This window comes from Trachypithecus francoisi, unplaced genomic scaffold (genome assembly GCF_009764315.1).
Source record: "Trachypithecus francoisi isolate TF-2019V2 unplaced genomic scaffold, Tfra_2.0 Lachesis_group13, whole genome shotgun sequence".
NCBI classification, from domain to species: Eukaryota; Metazoa; Chordata; class Mammalia; order Primates; family Cercopithecidae; genus Trachypithecus; species Trachypithecus francoisi.
The window spans coordinates 8,613,091-8,634,256 of record NW_022681458.1 but is presented as its reverse complement, the minus strand read 5'-3'; the positions used below and the strand labels follow the sequence as shown (position 1 = coordinate 8,634,256).

The window sequence follows — 21,166 nt, the reverse complement described above, 5'->3', positions numbered from 1 at the left end:
GAGTTTTCCTCAGAACAGCTGGAGTGTAATGTGGTGGGAAGAAAGCCTGGTGTGGGTGAGAGGCCAAGGATTGCCTGCCTGGGAAGGATGTGCAGCTAATGTTTGATAGAAATCTGTGAGGTGACCAACCTCAGCCAAGCTAAGCAGAGGCCCTCCAATCACTGCAGCCAAAGTGCTCAGAAAACAACATTGATAATCAGCACTGTGTCACTCACGGCAAGACAGATAAAACACAGCTGTCTTCAAGAAATGCATGGTCCAGTGTGTGATCCATGCTAGGTTGTAGAAGCTGGCAGCAGATTCCAGTTCCAGTAAGGCAAGGCAGTTGAGAGCAGCCTGGAAATGGCTTCTCCAAGAATGTCCCAGGCAGAGCATTGCCGTGGGTTGGTTTGTTCTGGGTTGTACGGGCCATTGGGTGGCTGTGTCAGAGGAAGGGTCGCAGTGGTAGTGGGAAGTGTTGGGGATGTAACCAGGGATGATCTGGAGGAACTTGTTTGCTCTGCCTTGAAATATGAGTGTTTTAGGCCATGCACGATGGCTCATGCCTGTAATCCCAGCACTTTGGGAGGCCGAGGTGGGCGAATCACAAGGTCAGGAGATCGAGACCATCCTGGCTAACACGGTGAAACCCCGTCTCTACTAAAAATACAAAAAATTAGCTGGGCATGGTGGCGGGCACCTGTAGTCCCAGCAACTCAGGAGGCTGAGGCAGGAGAATGGCGTGAACCTGGGAGGTGGAGCTTGCAATGAGCCAAGATCGCGCCACTGCACTCCAGCCTGGGTGACAGAGCGAGACTCTGTCTCAAGAAAAAGAAAAAGAAATATGAGTGTTTTCTCGAATTCATCTTGGTGCTGTTGAAGCATTTTACATACAGGAGTTGTGGGATGGGACCTCTTTTTTAGAAAGATCTCTTTGGCAGCTCTGTAGAGAATGAGTTGGAAGGGGTCAAGGTGTATACATCAAGGAAGCCAGTTAGATGGCTATGGCTGTGTGCAGGTGAGGCCACATAGCTGACAGGAAGGAACAGATGAGAGAAGTGGAATCAGAACCACAAAAGGGAGGGGGGACACCTGGATGCACCCAGGTTTCTGACAGCCAGGAAGATGTGCCACCCAGGAGCATCATCGCAACCACCCAGGGGAGGAAGAGCAAGCATCGGATGGAGACCCTCCAAGCTTGAGGTGCATGAGCTGCCAGGTTAAAGACACTTGCCAGGTGGCTGCAGTGGAAGTCTGTTGCTCCTTTCCTTCCTTGTCACAGGCTGCTGCCTCTGAGTTAAAGAGACATGGGAAGCATCAGGATTGCTCATACCTCCCAAAGTACAGCAGGAAGGACTAAAAGCAATATGAAATCTAGTTGGCGAGACCACGGTGAGCCACACAGGCCCTTAGGAGCAGCGTGTGGCACCCATGAAAGCCTCCTTCCCCTGACAGTGAGCCCAGAGGCTACTGTGGAGCAGGAGGAAACCAGCCATCCTTCCTCCTTGCTCGCACCCTCCCTCCTCACCTCCTACTCTCTGTCTTTCCAGCTGAGCCCTTCTCATTTATTTAAAAAAAAAAAAGTGAATTCACTCCCAGTCCTTTTGAAACCCAACATGTCAGTGATAGATGAGGGCGTATTCTATAACTTCAAAGGAGAAAAGTTGAGTGAGTGAATGTGGGCCAGAGGAGTTGAAAAGTCCAAGGGAACAGGAGACCCATGGGGTGACCCCACCATCAGGAGGAGTGCCCTCCATCCCACCCCTGCTGGTGCCATGCAGAGGCACAGACAATGCCACTTTCAATAAATCATGAAGGATTCTGAATGCCTGGTTTTGTCCCATTTTCAATGGGCCTTGGGCATATTGCTTAGATAGAGCCAGCCATTTGTGCGTGGTTCCCAGCTACTCAAAGGCTCAAAGTCGAGTGCTCTTTCCACTATATAATGGAGTCTTCGCCTATGTGCTTTTGGGGTAGATGTTTTCAGATTTCCATAGCTAGTCATAGTAAAGATGACCTCGTGGGCAGTTCAGGCCATTGTCCCCTTCTCACGTCCAGCCTTTGAGTGAGGCTGTGCTTTCAGGAGTATCCATGCAGCACCTAATTCAATCACACATCTGACCCCTGCCTCTCTTTGGCACTGGCCCCTTCTCTGTGCTCACTGTGCTGCTGGGGGCCTCTGCACAAACCCGGCTGTTCTGGAGGCATCCTGTGCTAAGCAGAGAGCACTTGGCCATTTTCCCCACTTTCTGAATTCAGGGCCCCCTGGTGAATCTGGCATGGCAATGGCTGCCTGTTCTCATGAGGCTGCGCACATGAAGACGCCTGTTGGAAGCGCCTTTTAAGAATCCCCAGGTTGTTTCCATCCTGGAGTCTTGGAAAGAAAGAGGAAGAATAACCTGGGGTCATTTAAGGGCTGGCATGGTCATTTCCTCAATCATCTGTGACCATTGAGAGCCTTATTTTCTATAAAGAAGCACAGAGGCTTCTTTGGCTTTTCTTTAATAATAACAAACAGCTAGAATTTATTGAGAGCCTGCAGTTTGCCAAGTGCTTTCACACATTCGATCATTTAATCCTCAAGCCTTTTACCCTTTTTTAGAGATGAGGAAACTGAGATTTGAGCTTCAATACTTGTCAAAACTCACATAGCTAGAGGTGGCAGAACTAGGATAGAATCATTTCTCTTTTTATTTGAGACAGGGTCTCGCTCTGTTGCCCAGGCTGGAGTGCTGTGGCATGAACATGGCTCACTGCAGTCCTCCTAGGCTCAAGTGATCCTCCCACCTCAGCCTCCTGAGTAACTGGGATTATAGGCATGTGTCACCATGTTCAGCTAATTTTTTTGAGTTTGGTAGAGATGAAGTCTTACCATGTTGCCCAGGCTGGTCTCCAACTCCTGGCCTCAGGCAGTTCTTCTGCCTCTGCCTTCCAAAGTGTTGGAATTACAGGCATTGTGAGCAACTGGGCCAGGACTAGGCCCAGTCTATTTCTTATTCTGCTTAATTTTTCATTTCTCTTGATGGATCTTGATGTTGTTGTTTTATATTCTTCTAAAAGTCTAAAAAATGGATCAAGTCCTGACCTTAGGATGGTTTGAAGAGCTATTTAAAATACTGTGTGATTCCATGTGGGTAACATCCTCAAAATGACAGATTTATAGAGAAGGAGAACAGATAGGTAGTTGCCAGAAGCTAGAGATGGTGGGGAGCAGAGGGTGGCCCAAGGGAGACCTATGTAGGGAGGGAACAGTCTGTATGTAGATTGCCGTAGCAGTTACACAAATGTACGTGTGCCACCAAAATGGCATAAAACTAGACACACACATTGTGCCAGTGTCAGTTTCCTGGGTTTGATATTGTACCATAATTATGTAAGATGGAACCTTGGGTGGAAATTGGAGATCGGCACGTGGAACCTTTCTGTACTATCTCTGCAATTTCCTGAATCTATAATTATCTCAGAATAAAAAGTGGGTTTTTTTTTTTTTTAATTCCTCTGTGTGCAGCACCAGCATTGCCCCCAGGAAATAGCCAGATCTCAGTTCAGGGGCTGCTTGCCATCAGAAAGCAAGTCACATCACACAGTCACAGGTGGCCTAGGAGTGGGGCACAAACTAGCAGAGGGTCCCAGTTTTATCGCCTGTCATATGTGAGCTGAGGCGCTCTTGTCTCATGGGAAAGCACTAAACTGAGAGTCAGGGCCCCCGGACTCAAGTATCAGGGCTGCAGGTGTGTGACCCAGAGCAAGCTTCTCAACTTCTGTGAGCCTCCAAGCACTTCCCAGCTATAAAGTAGGCGTAGTAACTGCACCCACCCTATGAGGCTGTTAAGAGAATCCAGCAGAATGTGTTGATGTGCTTAGTATCATCTTTGATACCACGATCAATGTTGTTATTTTATCTTTTCCCAATTGTACCCCCTACTTTGTAGTCAAACCAATCTCGTGTATTCATGGAACATTGAATATTCATTCTTATTTTTTCTGCTTTTGATCATTTATTCCTTCAACAATTACTATTGAGCGCCTGTTTTGTTGAAAATTCTGGAAGGCACTAGGGATACATTGATCGACATGACTCATGTGGTCTTTGCCCAGGGAGAGCTAAAGGTTTTGTTTTTTCCCCATCACCTGGAATTTCTCCAGAGTGCATCGTTCAGATCTTTGCTGTCCTGCCAGACTCACCTCAGGCCTCATCTACGCCATGCAGGCCACTGTACCAGTTCATTCTCTGAGCTCCCTCAGTGTTAGAGGCAGTGCAGCTCGGTCATCTCTGCCGGCCTTTATCCTGAACCTCCCATGGGGCATACAATCAGGGCTGTAGCGTCACTGGGGCATACAATCAGGGCTGCCTTGTAGTAGAAGACCGCGTGTCAGCACGGCCGCAGGAGAGCAGTGTAGTGGTCGTGGGGCTGCTGAGGCAGACAGCAAGGCTTTGAAGCATTGAATCTTCCTGCTGCGGCCCCAGGAGTCCTACACAGAGAGAGTGTTTCCCAGATACTGCTCAGGTAAAGAAACTGGACCTTATTGTTGTAGAAATTACTCAGGTTTTAGAGTGATCACATTTGGAAATACTGAGCCCCAATCAGCTTGTTCCAGCATGTCATGTTTTGAATTCTGATCTCAACTCATTATCAGGAATAACCTCTGGTCTTACTATCTGATACATCAGAACATCATTGAGTATTTGCTATAGGTAGGCACTGTTATTATCTCTTTTTTACATAGGAGGCAACTAAGGTAAAAGGTTACATACTAACAGGAAGTAAAGCCAGGATTCAAAACCCAGCAGCCTAAAGAGGCTGTACCCTTTACTTCTCTACTAAGCAGACCCTGTTGTTGGGGTTTGATTTTTGAGACAGAGTCTCACTCTCGCCCAGGCTGGAGTGCAGTGGCACAGTCTTGGCTCACTGCAACCTATGCCTTCCAGGTTCAAGAGATTTCCTGCCTCAGCCTCCTGAGTAGCTGGGATTATAGGCGTGTGCCACCACGCCTCGCTTTTTGTATCTTTAGTAGAGACAGGGTTTCACTATGTTGGTCAGGCTGGTGTCAAACTCCTGGCTGCAAGTGATCCACCTGCCCTGGCCTCCCAAAGTGCTAGGATTACAGGCGTGAGCCACCGTGACTGGCCTGTCATTGGTTGTTTTCATAGGTAGAAATGTTCACAAGCAGAAGTTCTTCCTCTTGTCAAAGTCCTGTTTCCCTGGCAGAAAGGTGGAAGCAAGAGCATAAACTCTATCTAACAGGCAGAAAGGTAGACTAGAAGATCAGAACTGGACTAAAAGGTTAGACTTTGAGATCCTCTGTCTGTCCCCTGAGTTCTAGCCCTACAGCCCCTAGAGAGATACCTGGCGACTAGAGGGAAAACAAGTTTCTGCTTAATGAAAACATTCCCCTAAGATTATTGTGAAACTTATTTTTTTAACATTTAACATTATGTTTAGTTTCTTAAATGATTTTCAACTGTGTGAGATTATCCAAGGAGTTTTTTATTACCAAAGCTAATTTTTCGTAGTTAACATTACAAATAGAAAGTTTGTTCATTTTCCTTCTTTTTTTTTCTTTCCTTTTTTTTTTTTTTTTCATTTTATTACATAGAGACAGGACCTCACTCTATTGCCAGGCTAGAGTGCAATGGCGTGATCATAGCTCACTGCAGCCTCAAATTTCTGGGCTTAAGTGACCCTCCCACCTCAGCCTCCTGAGTACCTAGGACCACAGGTGCATGCCTGTGCTAATTTTTAAATGTTTTGTAGAGATGGAGGTCTCGCTATATTGCCCAGGCTTCTCTCAAACTCATAGCCTCTGGCAATCCTTCCATCTCAGACTCCCAAAGTGCTGGAATTACAAACATTGAGCCATCTCACCTAGCCCCATTTTCCTTCTTAATGGATCCTGGCCTTTCCAGATACCCTCCATTTGGTCTTTGTATTTCATGTTAACTGTAAACCTTTGTCTATACTGTCTTTAAATTTCACAATACCCATGTTTTCCTTGGTGTTTACCCCAGTTAGAACAGCATCTCTCAGATTGATATGTCATTCTGTAAAGAAGCAGACTATCTAAGACACAACTAATTATCTTGGAATAGGAACTTCAGATGACCCCAGGTATGAGCCCTGTAGGTGTCCCTTCCAGTTTGTTCTGAGCAACCGATTAAGGGATGTCAGATCAATGGGCATTTTGTGGAAAGTGATTCTTCTACCAGGAGGTGCTGCTAAGCCCTCTCGTTGCAGGTGGAAGCCAGGGTGTAGGAGCAGGGAAGCAGGCAGTTGGGGAAGGAGGTAGATTGGCTGCCCCAGGTCCAGAAGGGACCTGAGATGGCAGTGTAGTTCTGGAATATGTTATCCAGATATTTGGCCTTGTCTGGGAGGAAGGAAGCAGAATTAGCGTAGAAGCAAGTCAAGAACTTTGATGGGAGCTCTTAGCTACGTAAGACAGCCTTATGCAGGAGAACTCTTCATTGCCACTTGGTTCTCATTAAAACATCTGAAGATGTGAGCACTGGTTCTTCTGAAATCATAGAGCTTCTCTTCTAACCGATATAGCAGGGGTTTATCATGAGTGCTTTCTTCCAGCAAACCTAGAAAGTATCTCACATTCACCTGTAAAACAAACCATGAGGACAACCATAAAGGAACTCAGCTCTATTTCACAGGTAGAAAGTCTAGGACCATCAGAACCCCACCACCAACCCCAGAATCCGGGAGAGAACAGAGACAAGGTCAGAGCTGCTGGCTCCCCGCTTGGGGTTATATAACTCCCCAACTCCTCAAGTCCCTGGAAACTGAGGCCAATTCCCTGGAAGATCATTCTGTTCTCTGCTGTTTTTTCAAGAATACAGCCAGCTTGATCACTGGCTCTGAGTATTGTATGGGAATGTCCTGTTTTCTTTTTTTCCATGAACTGAATGCCTACCATTATGGTCATTGTTTCATCAGTTTGTCTTCAAACTTGCCTGGATCTCCTATTTTTATGTAGGTTTGGCTTATATTTTGAAGAACTTTGCTTTGTTTATATATACCCTCATCTGTTTCCAAAAAGATTTTGAGAGGGCTTACAATAAAGGAAATGAACAGTGACCTGCATTTAAATAATAGAAAGACAGAAAATCAGAACAAAGGAGAGGAGTGTCAGAAAAAATGTGACATCTCTAGGGGTGGGCACAGCTCCTGTGACTGGGCTTCATGTTTTCTGATTTCAGTATCACAGATGCAGTCATCCTGCTTGGTGGGGTGGGGGAGGGAGAGTTTATAAGGTTATCTCTTACAACAAACTCCACTGAACATTGAGAATTATTTTTCCTAGCACCTAAAAGCAGCTTCTCACATGAGGCTTGATATTGGAAATATTCAGTATTACAACAGTGGAAAGCGTTTGTGTTTTGGGCAAATGAGGAAAGAGATTTTTTTTTTTTTTTTGGAGACTATTTCCCGGGCCTTGTCCAGTTACTGGGCCGTGTTCTTGCCTCTCTCATGCCTGAGATCGCAGTGGTGTGGTCTTGGCTCACTGCAACCTCCGCTTCCTGGGTTCAAGCGACTCTCCTGCCTCAGCCTCCCGAGTAGCTGGGATTACAAGCACCCACCACCACGCCCGGCTAATTTTTGTATTTTTAGTAGAGATGAGGGTTCACCATGTTGGCCAGGCTGGTCTTGAACTCCTGACCTCAGGTGATCCACCTGCCTTGGCCTCCCAAAATGCTGGGATTATAAGCATAAGCCACCGCACCTGACCAGGAAAGAGATTTTATAAGGCTATTTCTTAAGACAAAATCTGGTGAAGGGATATATTAACCCACCCTTGAGGAAGGCAGGTGCTAGAGAGCCAAGCTCATATGATCTACACACATAACTTTCTAGCCTAATCTGATGCCAAGATAAAGTGTAGAACATCTCTGAGTGAGTGGAGAGCCTGTCACTTGGGCTACTTCTGTTCCCTTCTCTTTGCTGAGTGTTTGATCGAGGCTGTGTGCAGTCACTGTAAAGTAGGAGGCTTCCACAAGGCCTGCAGCTTAGGTAGGACCACTGCTGAGGGCAGGACCACAAGCTTTAGAAAGCAGATAGATAGGTAACAGAATTAGTATATTCTATATGCAAGGAAATCTAGATAGCATCTTTCTCAGATGTACAACTGTCTCTGTGCATTGGAAGGGGTGATATGCAGTTCCTGCAGTCAGCACTGACACTTTCCTGTGGAAGCAGCTTTGGGTAACTCCATTCCTTCAACAGTAGTTGGCCTGAGGCCCCTGAGCTCTGAGCAAAAATGGTTTGATATGGTGATGTTCCAACACAGTCACCTTCTTTGGCCATGAAAATCCTCAAAAATGCTCCAGGTTTGATTAGGATGAGCAGATTGACTGCACTCTCTCTCCAGCTGGCTTCATGTGACACACACAGACTTGTTTATCACACTTTGTATTCACTGTTGCATATTGCTCAGGCATGTGAGAGGCAAGAACATGGCCCAGTAACTGGGCAAGGCCTGATTGAGAAGCTACTGAAGTAAAGGTGCTCCTGTTCTGCTATAAGAGACCATGGGATCAGGGATGAGCTCTTCCCTGCTGGGCTCACCTGGTAATACAGGTCGTGTGGGACAGTGGTGAGCAGAACTCTCCTGCCATAGACAAACTGGTGAGCAATGGAGTTACCTTCAGAAGACGAGGTGGCTTGACCTGGGGGCATGAATGCTACCACCAGGCCCTTTTCTCCTGGGACTGGCTCCTTCCTACAGAGCAGCCCTCCCTGTGGGTTGACCGTAGCTCCAGAGACAGACTTTTTTTCTTCTCAGAAAGTAAAACCTCAGCATTGAAGAATCCTTGTCCTGTCATTTTTAACCTTAATGAGAACAGAACAAGCCTCTGGAACAAGGTGCAGCGCAGTCAGGAGAAGTGGCTTTAAGTGAAAACACAGCTGTGGGGTTTACAGACAGCGCTGCAGGGAGGCGTCATCCAATGGGAGCAGCCAGCCTCACTATAGACTTTCCAACACTAATGAATTGGGAACTCCATGCTGAACAGGGTTTAGTTTGATGGGTCCCTGTGCCAGCAGAAGGATGTATTTTTCTTGAAAGACCAAGGTGCCAGAAATCTCCATGATTACGTTACTGGAGCAAGGTTCTTTTTTGTGGTTTGTGAAGTTGAGCGTCAGGACTGCAGGATTCTCTTGCTCTTTCTCACTCTTATTTTTTCCAGGTCAGAACCAGAGCTTGGGGTGGGGAGGAAAATCCTGCTGAATGAGCAAGTTCTTTCTTAAAAAGCTCTCTCCAAGTCCAAAAAGACTTCAGTGGACTTAGGAGAAAGAAATTTAATACATTGCCATAGAATCGTTGTTAACCAAGTTAAAGCAAAGTCCACAGCATCTTTGTCTTATAAAAGAAAGCAAAAAGGAGATGGAAAAACGAAATGATACTTAGGAAATCCAAACCAAACAGTGAACACTAAAGAAGAAAAACTCAAGATCTCAGAATGTGGAGATTTTCTTCGAATCAGATTTTTCTATTAAAAACCAAGGCTGCAGGTAGAAGTAACTTTGATCTTTTAAAGTTTGCCATAAATGGCATAGCTGAAATGTTTGAACTGTGCTAGGATTTACCACTTTCAGCTTAAGGAAGAGTTGGACACCCTGCAAAACCCAGTGTACTATGAGGGGAAGAGTCCACCATGGAGAGGCTGGAGGCTTCCCAGGCCAGCCTTGACCTGTGTTTGAACCTTAGTCCTAATAACTAGCAGATTGAAACAAATTCACAGGCCTCCTGGAGAACCCATGTTGGTTTGAACTGGAGCAATCCTGGCCAAATAACTCACACTGTGCTCTTACCAGTGACCTCCCTCATTACACCCCTGTGAGGGGAGCTCTGAGCTAGCATCCTAGGTTCCCCTGCTCATTCATGGAGTAGCCTGCAGAGAAAGCTGAATGGCTCTGTCCTGCTGGGGCTGTAAGTACCTTCCAGGAGATGGGCAGAGAGAGACCTGGTTGCCCATGAGAGGTCATCTTGGAGGTATTGTGAACAAAACGGGGAATTCCTAAACTTTTAAACTCATTTTTTGCCCTTCCAAGGTCAGGCCAGGAGTTTTCTAAAGCCTCAAAACCTCTAATGTGATGTCTTCCCTAACTGATGAGTGCCTGGTGGCCCTTTGATGATGTTCTCCAAGTGTGGCTGTTTGACAAAGCTGCCCGTGTGCCTGGGCCAGCTGAAGATCTACCTGCTCAGTAGCCCAGAGGGACCCCTGGCATGCTTGCCTAGCCACACTTTCCTGTCTTGTCCCGTCACTCTTCTGGTTATTCTTATCAATGTAGCCTGGCCCACTGTCCTCACCAGGCTGGGATCCAAAGTAAGGTCACATGTCTTTTAGTAGCTACATTAAAAGACTCAGTGGACACCCCTTCTCCTGCTTACCTAGGACATTCTTTCTGCCCCTAAGTTCTCCCTGAAGTGCCATCCCCAAGCAGCAATAATCTGAGCAGCCTGAGGAAGCTATACATAGTCCTCAGTCACTCATTCTTGTTACCCACCTGTTACCACCTGCTGGGAGGATGGCCTTGCTGTCTCCATTGTCATCCCACCCAGAGAGGTCAGAGGGGCTAAAGGAGGGCCCCTCAAAGGCCCAACAACCCCAACAGGGCCTGCATCCCATGTTTCCACAGCTTCTGGGGAAGATTCTCCTCTCCCAAGGGTCATAGTCCCTTCAACTCATCCAGACTCCTAGAGCCCACCCACACGATTCTCTGGGGCCAGTTTCCCGGGGGCCCCACCCTAGAGCAGGAGGCCTAGGTCCAAAGAGGTCCCAGTGGTAGTCTCATGCTCTGGCTGCCTGGAGCCTGCGCTCCTGTGTGACCTCAGCCTGAGCCCCTGGAAGGAGAAGGCTCTTCCATTTTCTGCCCTAGGGAGGAGACTGACCTTTCCTTGTTGGGATGAAAGCCTTGCCTCTAACTGAACCCATTTGAAGGCTTCCGCCCTCTGCTGGTGGAAGCTGACAGAGCAGCCTTGTTACTGCCTCTTGGGTCCTTCCCTTCCTTCCTTCTTCACTCAATACCAGGACCATTGTGCCTTTGGAAACTGTCCACCCAGGGAAGCCTATTCCGGGGGAAAGGATTGGGTAGTGGTGAGCTCTCCTGCTTGACATGACGCTGCCTCTGGAGAGAGAGAGACCTTGTGAAGTCTGAGTGGCTGCCATTCTTGCAGGCTGACTTCCCAAGGTGAGCTGCTCTGTGGGTGGGTCCCTGCAGGTGGTGATTAGGGCCAGAGCGCTGCTGCTGCCTGGTTCCTTGCCGTGCCTGAGAGGTAGGAAGCATCTAGTGAGCATTGCTGAGGGAAGGAGCTCGTGCCTCTTCAGGGTGCTGACAAGATGGCAACGCCTGAACACTGAGTGTCTGAGCCACAGCTTGTCATCTGGTGGCATTTACTGAGCAGGAGGCAGATGTGAGGCTGAATTTATTTCCTGAAGAGAAAGGAGAAATTCTTTTGAAGGGATGACACCGGACACCTGCTGTGACAGTGATAAGGACACCGAGTGCCTAGGAGACCTGGTGAAGCCACCCTCGGACTCTCTGGGGGAAATGCCTCCAGCATCCCAGCGAAGGGGAAAACAAAAGATCAGGGCCACTTGGACAGAGGAGGGACAGGGAGGTAGGGCTCCCCTGGAAGCAAGTGGAGCATGAGGAAGGGCGCAGAGGCCTGAGAGAGCCTGGCCTGCTCCGAACCCCTCAGGGAAGTGGACCGCGTAGGGGGAGTGCACGGAGCTCTGCAGGAGCGGGAGAGTGGCCCTTCCCTGTCCTGTAAGAGTCCTGCTATCTGCCCTGAGTGCCTCCCTGGCTGGCACACCCTCCTGAGCACAGGCCTACCTCTTTCCATTGCTCTGTTACTGTCCATATTTGTTCATGTGAACAACCAACCTCCAGAGACCCTGGTCTGTGTTTAATTCACTTTTATATCTCCAACAGCAGGAAGCCATCAAAGGTACTAAAGAGGGAAGTGTTACCAGGCTTATTTTTTTTTTTTTTTTTTTTTTTTTTTGAGGCGGAGTCTCGCTCTGTCGCCCGGACTGGAGTGCAGTGGCCGGATCTCAGCTCACTGCAAGCTCCGCCTCCCGGGTTTACGCCATTCTCCTGCCTCAGCCTCCCGAGTAGCTGGGACTACAGGCGCCCGCCACCTCACCCGGCTAGTTTTTGTATTTTTAGTAGAGACGGGGTTTCACCGTGTTCGCCAGGATGGTCTCGATCTCCTGACCTCGTGATCCGCCCGTCTCGGCCTCCCAAAGTGCTGGGATTACAGGCTTGAGCCACCGCGCCCGGCCAGGCTTATGTTTCAGGAAGATAACAGTTGTGTTCTAGAGAGCGAATTAGGAGAACAGAGCCAAGGGAGTGGGAAGACACATTGTGTGTCAGTGTCCTGAGGAGAAGCATGAGCACAAATTATACAAGGGCAATAGAGGGCCCGAAGGTGGCAGGGACCAGGCCTGCCTCCACCAAGGTGCTGGCTGCCTACTTTGTCACTTTGGAGTCTGTGTCCTCCATGACTTGGCTCCCTTCTCAGGCTGGTGACAAGCTGGTTGCAGCAGTTCTGGCCCACGTACCCAGAGCACTCAACAAGCATCCCCTTGTACCTCATTGGCCTCAGTTGGGTCACACATCCATTCCTGAGCCAGTTTCTAGGGCTAGGAAATGCCATGCCCTGATTGGCTTAGGTTTCTTATCTCAGAGCTGTCAGGTCCAGCCCTATAGCTAGAGGTTGGGTCTGCTTCCCCCTGAACCCCCTAAACTCGGAAGCAGGACAGGGGAGTCAATAACTGAGTGAAAGTAGGGCATCCTTAGCAAGGAGGAAATGCCTGCTAGCTATGCATCCATGTCTGCTGCAGGAACCAGATGGACCCATTCATTCATGTATTGAACCTTGCACATGGTAAGCACCTACACACCAGTAGGGACATACTTTGTGGAAACAGCATACCATCATCCTGGGTGAATTTCAGTCCTCATGACAGATCTCCCACCCTCATCCCTACCCAGACCCTTGGCTCTCCATTCCTTGACTTCTTTTTGGATCTTGTTTTTGACCAGCCATCTCCAAGGTCAGATACACAGCCTGCTCTCTGACCATGGCCTTGGCCCCTTCCACTCCCTTACTCAGTGACTCCCACACTCCTTTCCTTGCCCTCTCAGACACTACACCCAGAGATTAGCAACATGGACCACACTTCAGCTCTGCCACTTACTTGGTAATTTGGGCCAAATACCTAATAGACTCTCCTGTAACATAGAGGTAGGAACCAGCCTTGCAGGGCTGTTGCGAGGATTAAATACGATCAGCATGAGAGATGCTTAGGACAGAGGATGTGCTTAGTACATACTAGCTCCATTCCAGACATCAATCACCCAGCCACTTCTGTTTTCTTCCCGTCAGCCTCCTTCCCATTTATTTCCTTCCTGCTCCCCTGTAGGTCTCCTGGTCCATATGCTGCTGTATTGTATCTCCACTCCCTTACCCCCTTATTCTTTCCTCAAACCTACCTGGCAGATAGTCAGCTTGGACCAACCTAACTTTCTTCTCGCTAATGTCTAGGTTGCTAGAAAAAAGTTAACAGTGGGACAGATGCTTGCTACACAGTAACTTCAGATCCTGTGGCCTCAGGGGGATCCGAATACTCCCTGGCAATCTTCATGCTCTGCCCAGGTCAACTGTTTTTCCTATTCTCCAAAGGAGCATCTCCAAACCTTCATCACTTTCTTCAAACTCCTTCCCCCGTAGCACTCCCCATTCTTTGCATATAATTTGTCTCCTAAGTTTCAGGAAAGAACCCAAAAAATCATACTAGGACATTCTAAATCCCCCATGCCCAATCCACAGATGTCACTGTTATCCCTGCCCATCTTCGTTCCTCCTGCGGCCGAGAAAGGGGTTTGTGTTGGATCCAATCCCCTGTCATCTCAGAGACTTTGAATCTGCATTTCTTGCTGTCTCTCTTAATGTCTTCTACCCCACCATCCATAGTGCCTTCTTCCTGTCAGCATTGAAACAAGTCTCTGTCATCTTTAAATACACTCCCTTCAAACACCTTGAGTATACTCCCACATCTTCTCATCCTTTCCCATTCCATTTCATGACTCTTGCGTCTTCCCTAGCACTGTCTAATTTGCTGAAAGAGTTGTATTCACTCATGATCGCCATTTCCTGGCTTTCTACTTGTTTTTCAACCTGTCACCCCTGATCTCTGCTCCCAGCACTCCCTGCAAGAGTCTTTTCTGATAGAGCCAAAGGATTCCTTGTTTGGGAACGTTCTCTGTTACTTGACCTCTTAGAAGGATTTAATGCTGCTGACTACGCCCTCCTTGAGGCATGTTCTCCCCTTGGCTTCTATAATGTCAGAACTCAGAACTCCATAGCCACTCCCTAGTTTCTCTTGTCCAGCTCTTAAATACAGGTGTTTCTCAGGATTCTATCCAGGGCCCTCTTATCCCTCCAGCTTACAATCTTGCTTATAAACTTCTGAACTGTATATTTAGCAGCCTACTGGCCATCTCCACTAGATGCCTTTCAGGTATATTAGAATCAGCAATCTCAAACTGAACTCAAACTCTCCTCCCAAACCTGTTGTTGTTCCTTGTCAGGGTGAGTAGCAATAGCATCTGCCCTACAGCCTGAGCCAGAGAATCCTGGACACTATTGTTGACACTCTGTCTCTCACTGACTTTATCTCCAGACCATCACCAAGTCCTGTAATGCTGGTGAGGTGAAAGGAATGTGGACTTTGGTTAAAATTCCAGTTCTAATTGTGGTTTGCACAAACTACTTAACCTTTCTCAGCCTCAAGTTCCTCATTTGTTTAAAGGAAGTAGCAATACCTAATTTAAGAGGTTGTTGTCAGGATAAAGGAAAGCCTTTACTTGGTAGGTGATATGGTTTGGCTCTGTGTCCCCACCCAAATCTCATCTTGAATTTTAGTAATCCCCACATTATTGTGGGAGGGACCCAGTGGGAAGTAATTCAGTCATGGGGATGGGCTTTTCCTGTGCTGTTCTCGTGATAGTGAATAAGTCTCGCAAGATCTGATGGTTTTATAAATGGGAGTTTCCCTGCATAAGACCTCTTGCCTCTTGCCACGTAAGACTTGCCTTTGCTTCTCCTTTGCCTTCCACCATGATTGTGAGGCCTCCCCAGCCATGCAGAACTGTGAGTCCATTAAACCTCTTTCCTTTATAAATTACCCAGTCTCAGGTATGTATTTATTAGCAGTGTGAGAACAGACTATACAGTAGGCAGTCAATAAATGTGAGTCCTCCATTCAGTAAACATGACTGCTCTTCTGTTCCAGTCCTCTCTCTCCCCAACCCCATCACCACCTCTGCTGACTTGCCTTATTGTTGAATTGGTGTGTACATAGTTTCCTGACTTTGAGAATCCCCCTGCAATTAGATTTCCCATAGTTTCTTCATGACTAAGGACTAAGTGCTGGTCACCACAGCATTGAGTGCGGTCTGCGAGGCAGATTCCAGCTATCACTGGCACATAGTTAGATGTGTATGTACTTCCAAGTCTTGTCTCTTAGCTGTCTCCTATGCCACTGCACCTCCGTAAGCTAAATCCTCATCATCTCATTGGGGTACTCTAGCAACCCCTCTTAAGGCCTTTCTCCATGCCCTCTCTCACTTCAGTCCTTCTCTGCCTGACCATCAGAGCTGGTCTTTCTGCCCTGAAACCTGCCATGGCTTCTCTCTTCTGGCAAAGTGAAGTCCACACACTCCTACGTGCAGCCTGCCTTGCCAGCTCATCTCCCTTGCGTGCCTGTGCCAGCCCAGTGGCTAAGTCCTCTCTGACTCAGTGCCAGTTTTCATGATGAGGGAGCAAGAAGGATGCTTAGATACTGGTTGAGAAGCTGAATACTGTACTTCTTGGGTCTAGTGGCCAGTAGAAGAGGCATAAGACACTCAGCTAAGACCAGCTGTCCAGAAAACAGGGACCAAAAGACACAGGAAACCCAGGAGGACTTAGAATTCTGTAAGAAAGAATCACCAGTCATAAAATAAGGAGGAAAACCTATTAGTCTTCTGTCATAGCAATGTATGCTTATGAAGAATTTGGAAAATGCAAAGAAAGTAATCACCTGGAACCTCTCACCTAGTGATAGGCACTGTTGCTGTTTCGGTATGTTCCTTCCAAGTCTTTTTTTTTTTTTTTTTCCCGAGGCAGACTCTCACTCTGTCACCCAGGCTGGAGTGCAGTGGCACAATCTTGGCTCACTGCAACCTCCACCCCCCAGGTTCAAGCGATTCTTGTGTCTCAGCCTCCCAAGTATCTGGGACTGCAGGTGCTTGCCACCACACCCAGCTAATTTTTTGTATTTTAGTAGAGATGGGGTTTCACCATGTTGCCCAGGCTGGTCTCCTGAGTTCAGGCAATCCACCCGCCTCGGCCTCCCAAAGTGCTAGGATTAGAGGCATGAGCCACCGCACCTGGCCTCAGTCTTTCTTCTAGGAAGTCTTTGTCCTTTTTTTACACAGTCTTCATGGTACACTGTATAATCAAGTGTACATCCTGCTTTATCTCATCTGTCCAACGTATTTTTCCTGGGTTAGTAAAATTTCTGCCTAAGCCACGTAACGACTGCTTGCTATTCCACATGTGACTGTAGGATAGTTTCTTTAACCTTTTGCTGTTGCTGGACTTTTTAGTCTTTCCAATAAATAACACTGAGGGGGGTGGGGACAGTTTTGCGAATAAAACTTTTCTTCCTACATTTCTGATAATTTTTCTAAGCTATAAATTTATAACTTAAATCACTGAGTCAAATGATACGAAAATTTCTAAGCAGTGCAGACTCAAGATGGACAGAATGAATATAGACCTGACTTCAGCTGCAAAGAGAGTGGTAAAGAGAAAAGGGTTGTAACTAATAGATCCTTTTAAAATTATTTTTTACTTCACAAAGGAGAGGGCTGGGAAGATTCAAGTGGTGCTCTGTAGGGAAAACATGCCTTTGACTTGAGTTCCTGGCTTCATGATGGTCGAGAAGGGCTTGTTTCTGCTTTTGTGTTTTCATCTGGGTCAGTTAGAGGACAAACCATTCCTGTGAGTTTCTTTCCCACTAAGGAAGAGAAAAATCATCCAGTATATAATGATGCAGATCATTAGCTGTGTTCACAGCCTTGTAGTTAAAAAAAAAAAAAAAAAATTATAATAATGTATCATCCTAATATGCAGTTAATTTTAGTAAAAATTTCCCTAGTGCTTTAAAAACCCAGTGAATTTATAAACATAGTAATTGGCTTGCATTTGGAACGTTAAAGCTGTCATAACCAGCTGGCTGTAGCAGGGCATGCTGCACCTCCTTGCGCTCTGTTGGGAGTTCAGCACTCACCTGAGCACTGCCCTCTGGAATCCAGAAAGAAACCAAGACCTTCCCAGAGTTCCTGTTCCTAATTTTCCGTAACTGAAGAAAGCTAATGAGTGTCTCAAAGTTAACATGTCCAAAGTCAAACCTTTGACTCCCTATCAGTCCCCAAATTCAGTCTCTCTCAGCAGTGGATCAGCCACCTGACTGGTGGTTGAGATTCAAAAGTTTGAACCGTCCTTGATTTCTTCCTTTCTTTCCTTGCCACTGCCAACATCACATCCACCAGCATATCCTGTTGATTCAACTTCTAACATATACCTCAAATTGTCCATTTCTCTCACTCTATCCCAGCTCGCCTGGCCACTCCCCTGACTCCGTAGTGGCTGCCTCCTGCAGCACGTTACTTCTACTCTGTGGTCTGTGGTCTGCAGACTGCACTGTAGCCAGAGGGATCTTGCCGAAATAGAATTCTGACTCCCTCATCTACTCTTTCTTTGTCTCTTCTTCACTGTTAAGGTAAAGGCCAGAAATTCCAGTGTGGCCAAGAAGGTCCTCCCCAGAGTCACCCACCATGTCCCTGGATCTATCAGGGCCCAACTTCACCAGCCATCCTGCAGCTCCTGCCCCAGGGCTTCTGCACTCAACTGTGCTGTCTCCCCAGGAGAACCCTCTGCACTCCCCTCTCTCCTCCCCCTGATTCAGAGGAGCCTTCCTTTCTCCCCATTCTATCCAGGTCAGGCTCTTTACTTTCATAGAAACATGGGGATTTTTTTCTTGCTTCAGAGAGCCTATTTTAATTTGAAGTTCTACACATGTCTACACATTCGTTGGTTTGATCCTTTGGTTGCTGTCAGTCTTCTCTGCTAGATGGTAAGACACGTGAAAAGAGTCTGCTGTCCCTGTTCTTTCCCTCTCAGCCAGCTCATGTCTAGCACAAGGTAGGTGCTTAATAAATGTATTGGTTGCATGCTGAATGAACAAGTAGAGTCCTGCTGACAATTGTCATTGATGGATGGGGTCCTTGTAAGGTGTGGGCTCTTCCCAGAGCGGGCAGACCCAAGTTCTCCACAACACATTGACTTGAGGGAGTGTGACTTTGTTTGATTTTATTTTTTTCATTTCAGCTATTGGAGCGAATAGAGCATGCTGCCTAAAACTTATTTTCTCTTCTCTCTCTGTTCAGCTAAAGCTTGCTTTCACTCTGGACCACGAGACCGGATTGCCTCAAGGATGTCATATCTATGAGTACCGCGACAGCAACAAGTAAGCCACTCAGTGGGAAAGAGTGTCACTTCACATGTGTGCAGCAGTGGTGCCTGTGGGCTTTCTGACACTGAGCTTCCATTGCTTAGTGGTCATCAGGAAGAGAATACACCTTTTATTACTATACTAGAAAATAGCGGGCAGAGAAATATTCCTCTTGTAAGATCTCTTTGTGCCTAAGTACAGAACTTGGAGCACTTGTAGAGGAGCAGTTGTGGTGTGTTAGAAGTAGATGTTGAAGCAGACCTTCTTTCAAGGCTCCACGTGTCCCACAGACACTCTCTACTCTTGGTCTCCAATCATGTGCCTGCTTGTTTGGTTCACTGTGTGACTTTGGCTTTGTTGCAGTTCTCAGTCACTGTCTGTCTATACTTAGGTTTACGGGTTTTGTTGTGATTATCTTCCTTGTGTATTTTATATTAATAGTTGGGAGATTTCTGGGTACTTACAGAGATTTAAATTGGTGGCCTTGTTGAAAAGGGTGGCACCTTGCATGATTTCATAGCACCTCCTTTCCACATCATAGACTGCCTCCTTTTTTTTTGGACAGGGTCTTGCTCTGTCACCCAGGCTAGAGTACAGTGATAGAATCATGGCTCACTGCAGCCCGAAACTCCTGGGCTCAAGTGATCCTCCCACCTCAGTTTCCCGAGTACCTGGGACTACAGGTGCATGCCACCATGCCCAGCTAATTTTCTAAAGTTTTAGTAGATACAGGTCTCCCTGTGTTGCCCAGGTTGGTCTTGAACTCCTGAGCTCAAGCGATCCTCCCACCTCGGCCTCCCAAAGCGCTGGGATTACAGGTATGAGCCACTGTACCCAGCCACAGACTGCCTCCTTGACTGTGTATTTTTGTTTGTGAGACAGTGAAAGTAGTGGTGAGTGAGGCACAGGGAATGTGCCCCGATGATGACAGTGATGGTAATGACGGCAGCTACCACTGAGCACCTCCTATGTGTTAGGCACAGTACTGGGGACTTCACATTTGTTATCTCATTTAATCTTCATAACAACCCCAGGTGTGTTATTTTATTATTGTCATATTTGCAGAAGCTAAGGTCTAGGGAACTAAAGTAATTCACTCAGGGTAACTTGCCACAGCTGTGAGAAGCAGAGTCAACATTAGCATGTTTACTCTGGGGAGAGAATAGATGGAAAACAATTGACCCATATTGCCACTTAGAAACCCCAGTCAGTGACAAGAGCAGTCCCAACCTGAACTTAAGGAGAATGTACTCTGGTCTCATTGTCTAAATATCCAGGCTGTTTAATTTCATCCAGTAGAAGGAAACAAATAGGCACATGCCAGTAGAACCATCTATGACCTTCCAAAAGAGAAATCGGTGCCTTCCTTGAGACCTCTGGCGCTGTTTTGGGTGGAAGAGAGACTACTGGGTGCCCTCATTACCACATCTCCACTGGGATTACCTTCAAGACGTGATGACTCTTTGTAATTTATCTTTAGGAGAATGCCATAGTAACTGGTGTGTACCCCTAATTAATCATAGGAAGGATTGACCAGACATCCTTTAACAATTCTGGCTGGACTGTCTGCTCTTTGGGAAAAGGTTGCAGAGTTTTTATTCAATGGGAGAAGGGAACCAGCTCTCTGTCCTTTATGTCTTAGCTGTTCACATATCCAGTGGCAACAACTTACATTGTTTTTGACTGTAAGAAGAGAAAATAGCCTAGCTCTTTTTTTTTTTTTAATAGAAACAGTGTGGCATGATGTTTCCTAGGCTAGTCTTGAACTCCTAAACTCAAGCCATCCTCTTCCCTCAGCCTTCCAAAGTGCTGAGATTATAGGTGTGAGTCATCATGCCCAGCCTAGCTCTGTGTCTTGGTCTATCCATAGCTCCTAGCATATTACCAGATCAAGCAATGTAAGAAGATAACTTAGGGTTTATAAATATGAATAAGTTTTGGCCCCCAAAGACCTATAAAAGAAAGTATTTGTGTAGGAAATCGGATACGAGCCATGATCTACAAAAGTATGGTGATCAAATGCTTTGGTGACTGCTCTCTCTGGTTCTCTCTTGCTTGTATTAGAGTCAGTCTTAGGGTTCATTCTCAATCCATAGACAACTTTCCTAACCTCTCTGAGTCTCTAGTTTCTTTTTTCTTTTCTTTTCTTTTTTTTTTTTTTTTCTGTTTTTTGAGACGGAGTCTTGCTTTTGTCGCCCAGCCTGGAGTGCAATTGCATGATCTCGGCTTACTGCAACCTCCACCTCCAGGGTTCAAGTGATTCGCCTGCCTCAGCCTCCCGAATAGCCAGGATTACAGGTGCCCGCCACCACACCTAGCTAATTTTTGTATTTTTAGTAGAGACGGGATTTCACCATGTTGGCGAGGCTGGTCTTGAACTCCTGACCTAGGTGATCCACCTGCCTTGGCCCCCCAAAGTGCTAGGATTATAGTCATGAGCCACCGTGCCCGGACTGAGCCCCTAGTTTCTTCATCTGTTCAAAATAGTAGGATTAATAATACCTCTCTGGCATGGTTGCATGAGGTTCTCTGGCCAGGATGTCATGTTGAAGTGTGTCATCACCAATCTCACATATAGAATGCCCATAGGAAGTGTTGGTTGCCTCTTCTTCC

The 21,166-nt window shown here is 46.9% G+C and overlaps 1 protein-coding gene across 4 annotated transcripts in view; it reads left to right on the top strand.

Annotated features, from left to right (window-relative positions):
- The window catches only part of DIS3L2 (DIS3 like 3'-5' exoribonuclease 2), a 373,789-nt gene that overhangs the window by 321,512 nt on the left and 31,111 nt on the right, over nucleotides 1-21,166 (top strand). For all 4 annotated transcript variants that reach the window (XM_033229839.1, XM_033229837.1, XM_033229838.1 and 1 more), the window contains exon 14: nucleotides 18,489-18,568. In XM_033229839.1, the coding sequence (XP_033085730.1) occupies nucleotides 18,489-18,568 (80 nt within the window). The remainder of the gene's footprint in view (nucleotides 1-18,488; nucleotides 18,569-21,166) is intronic.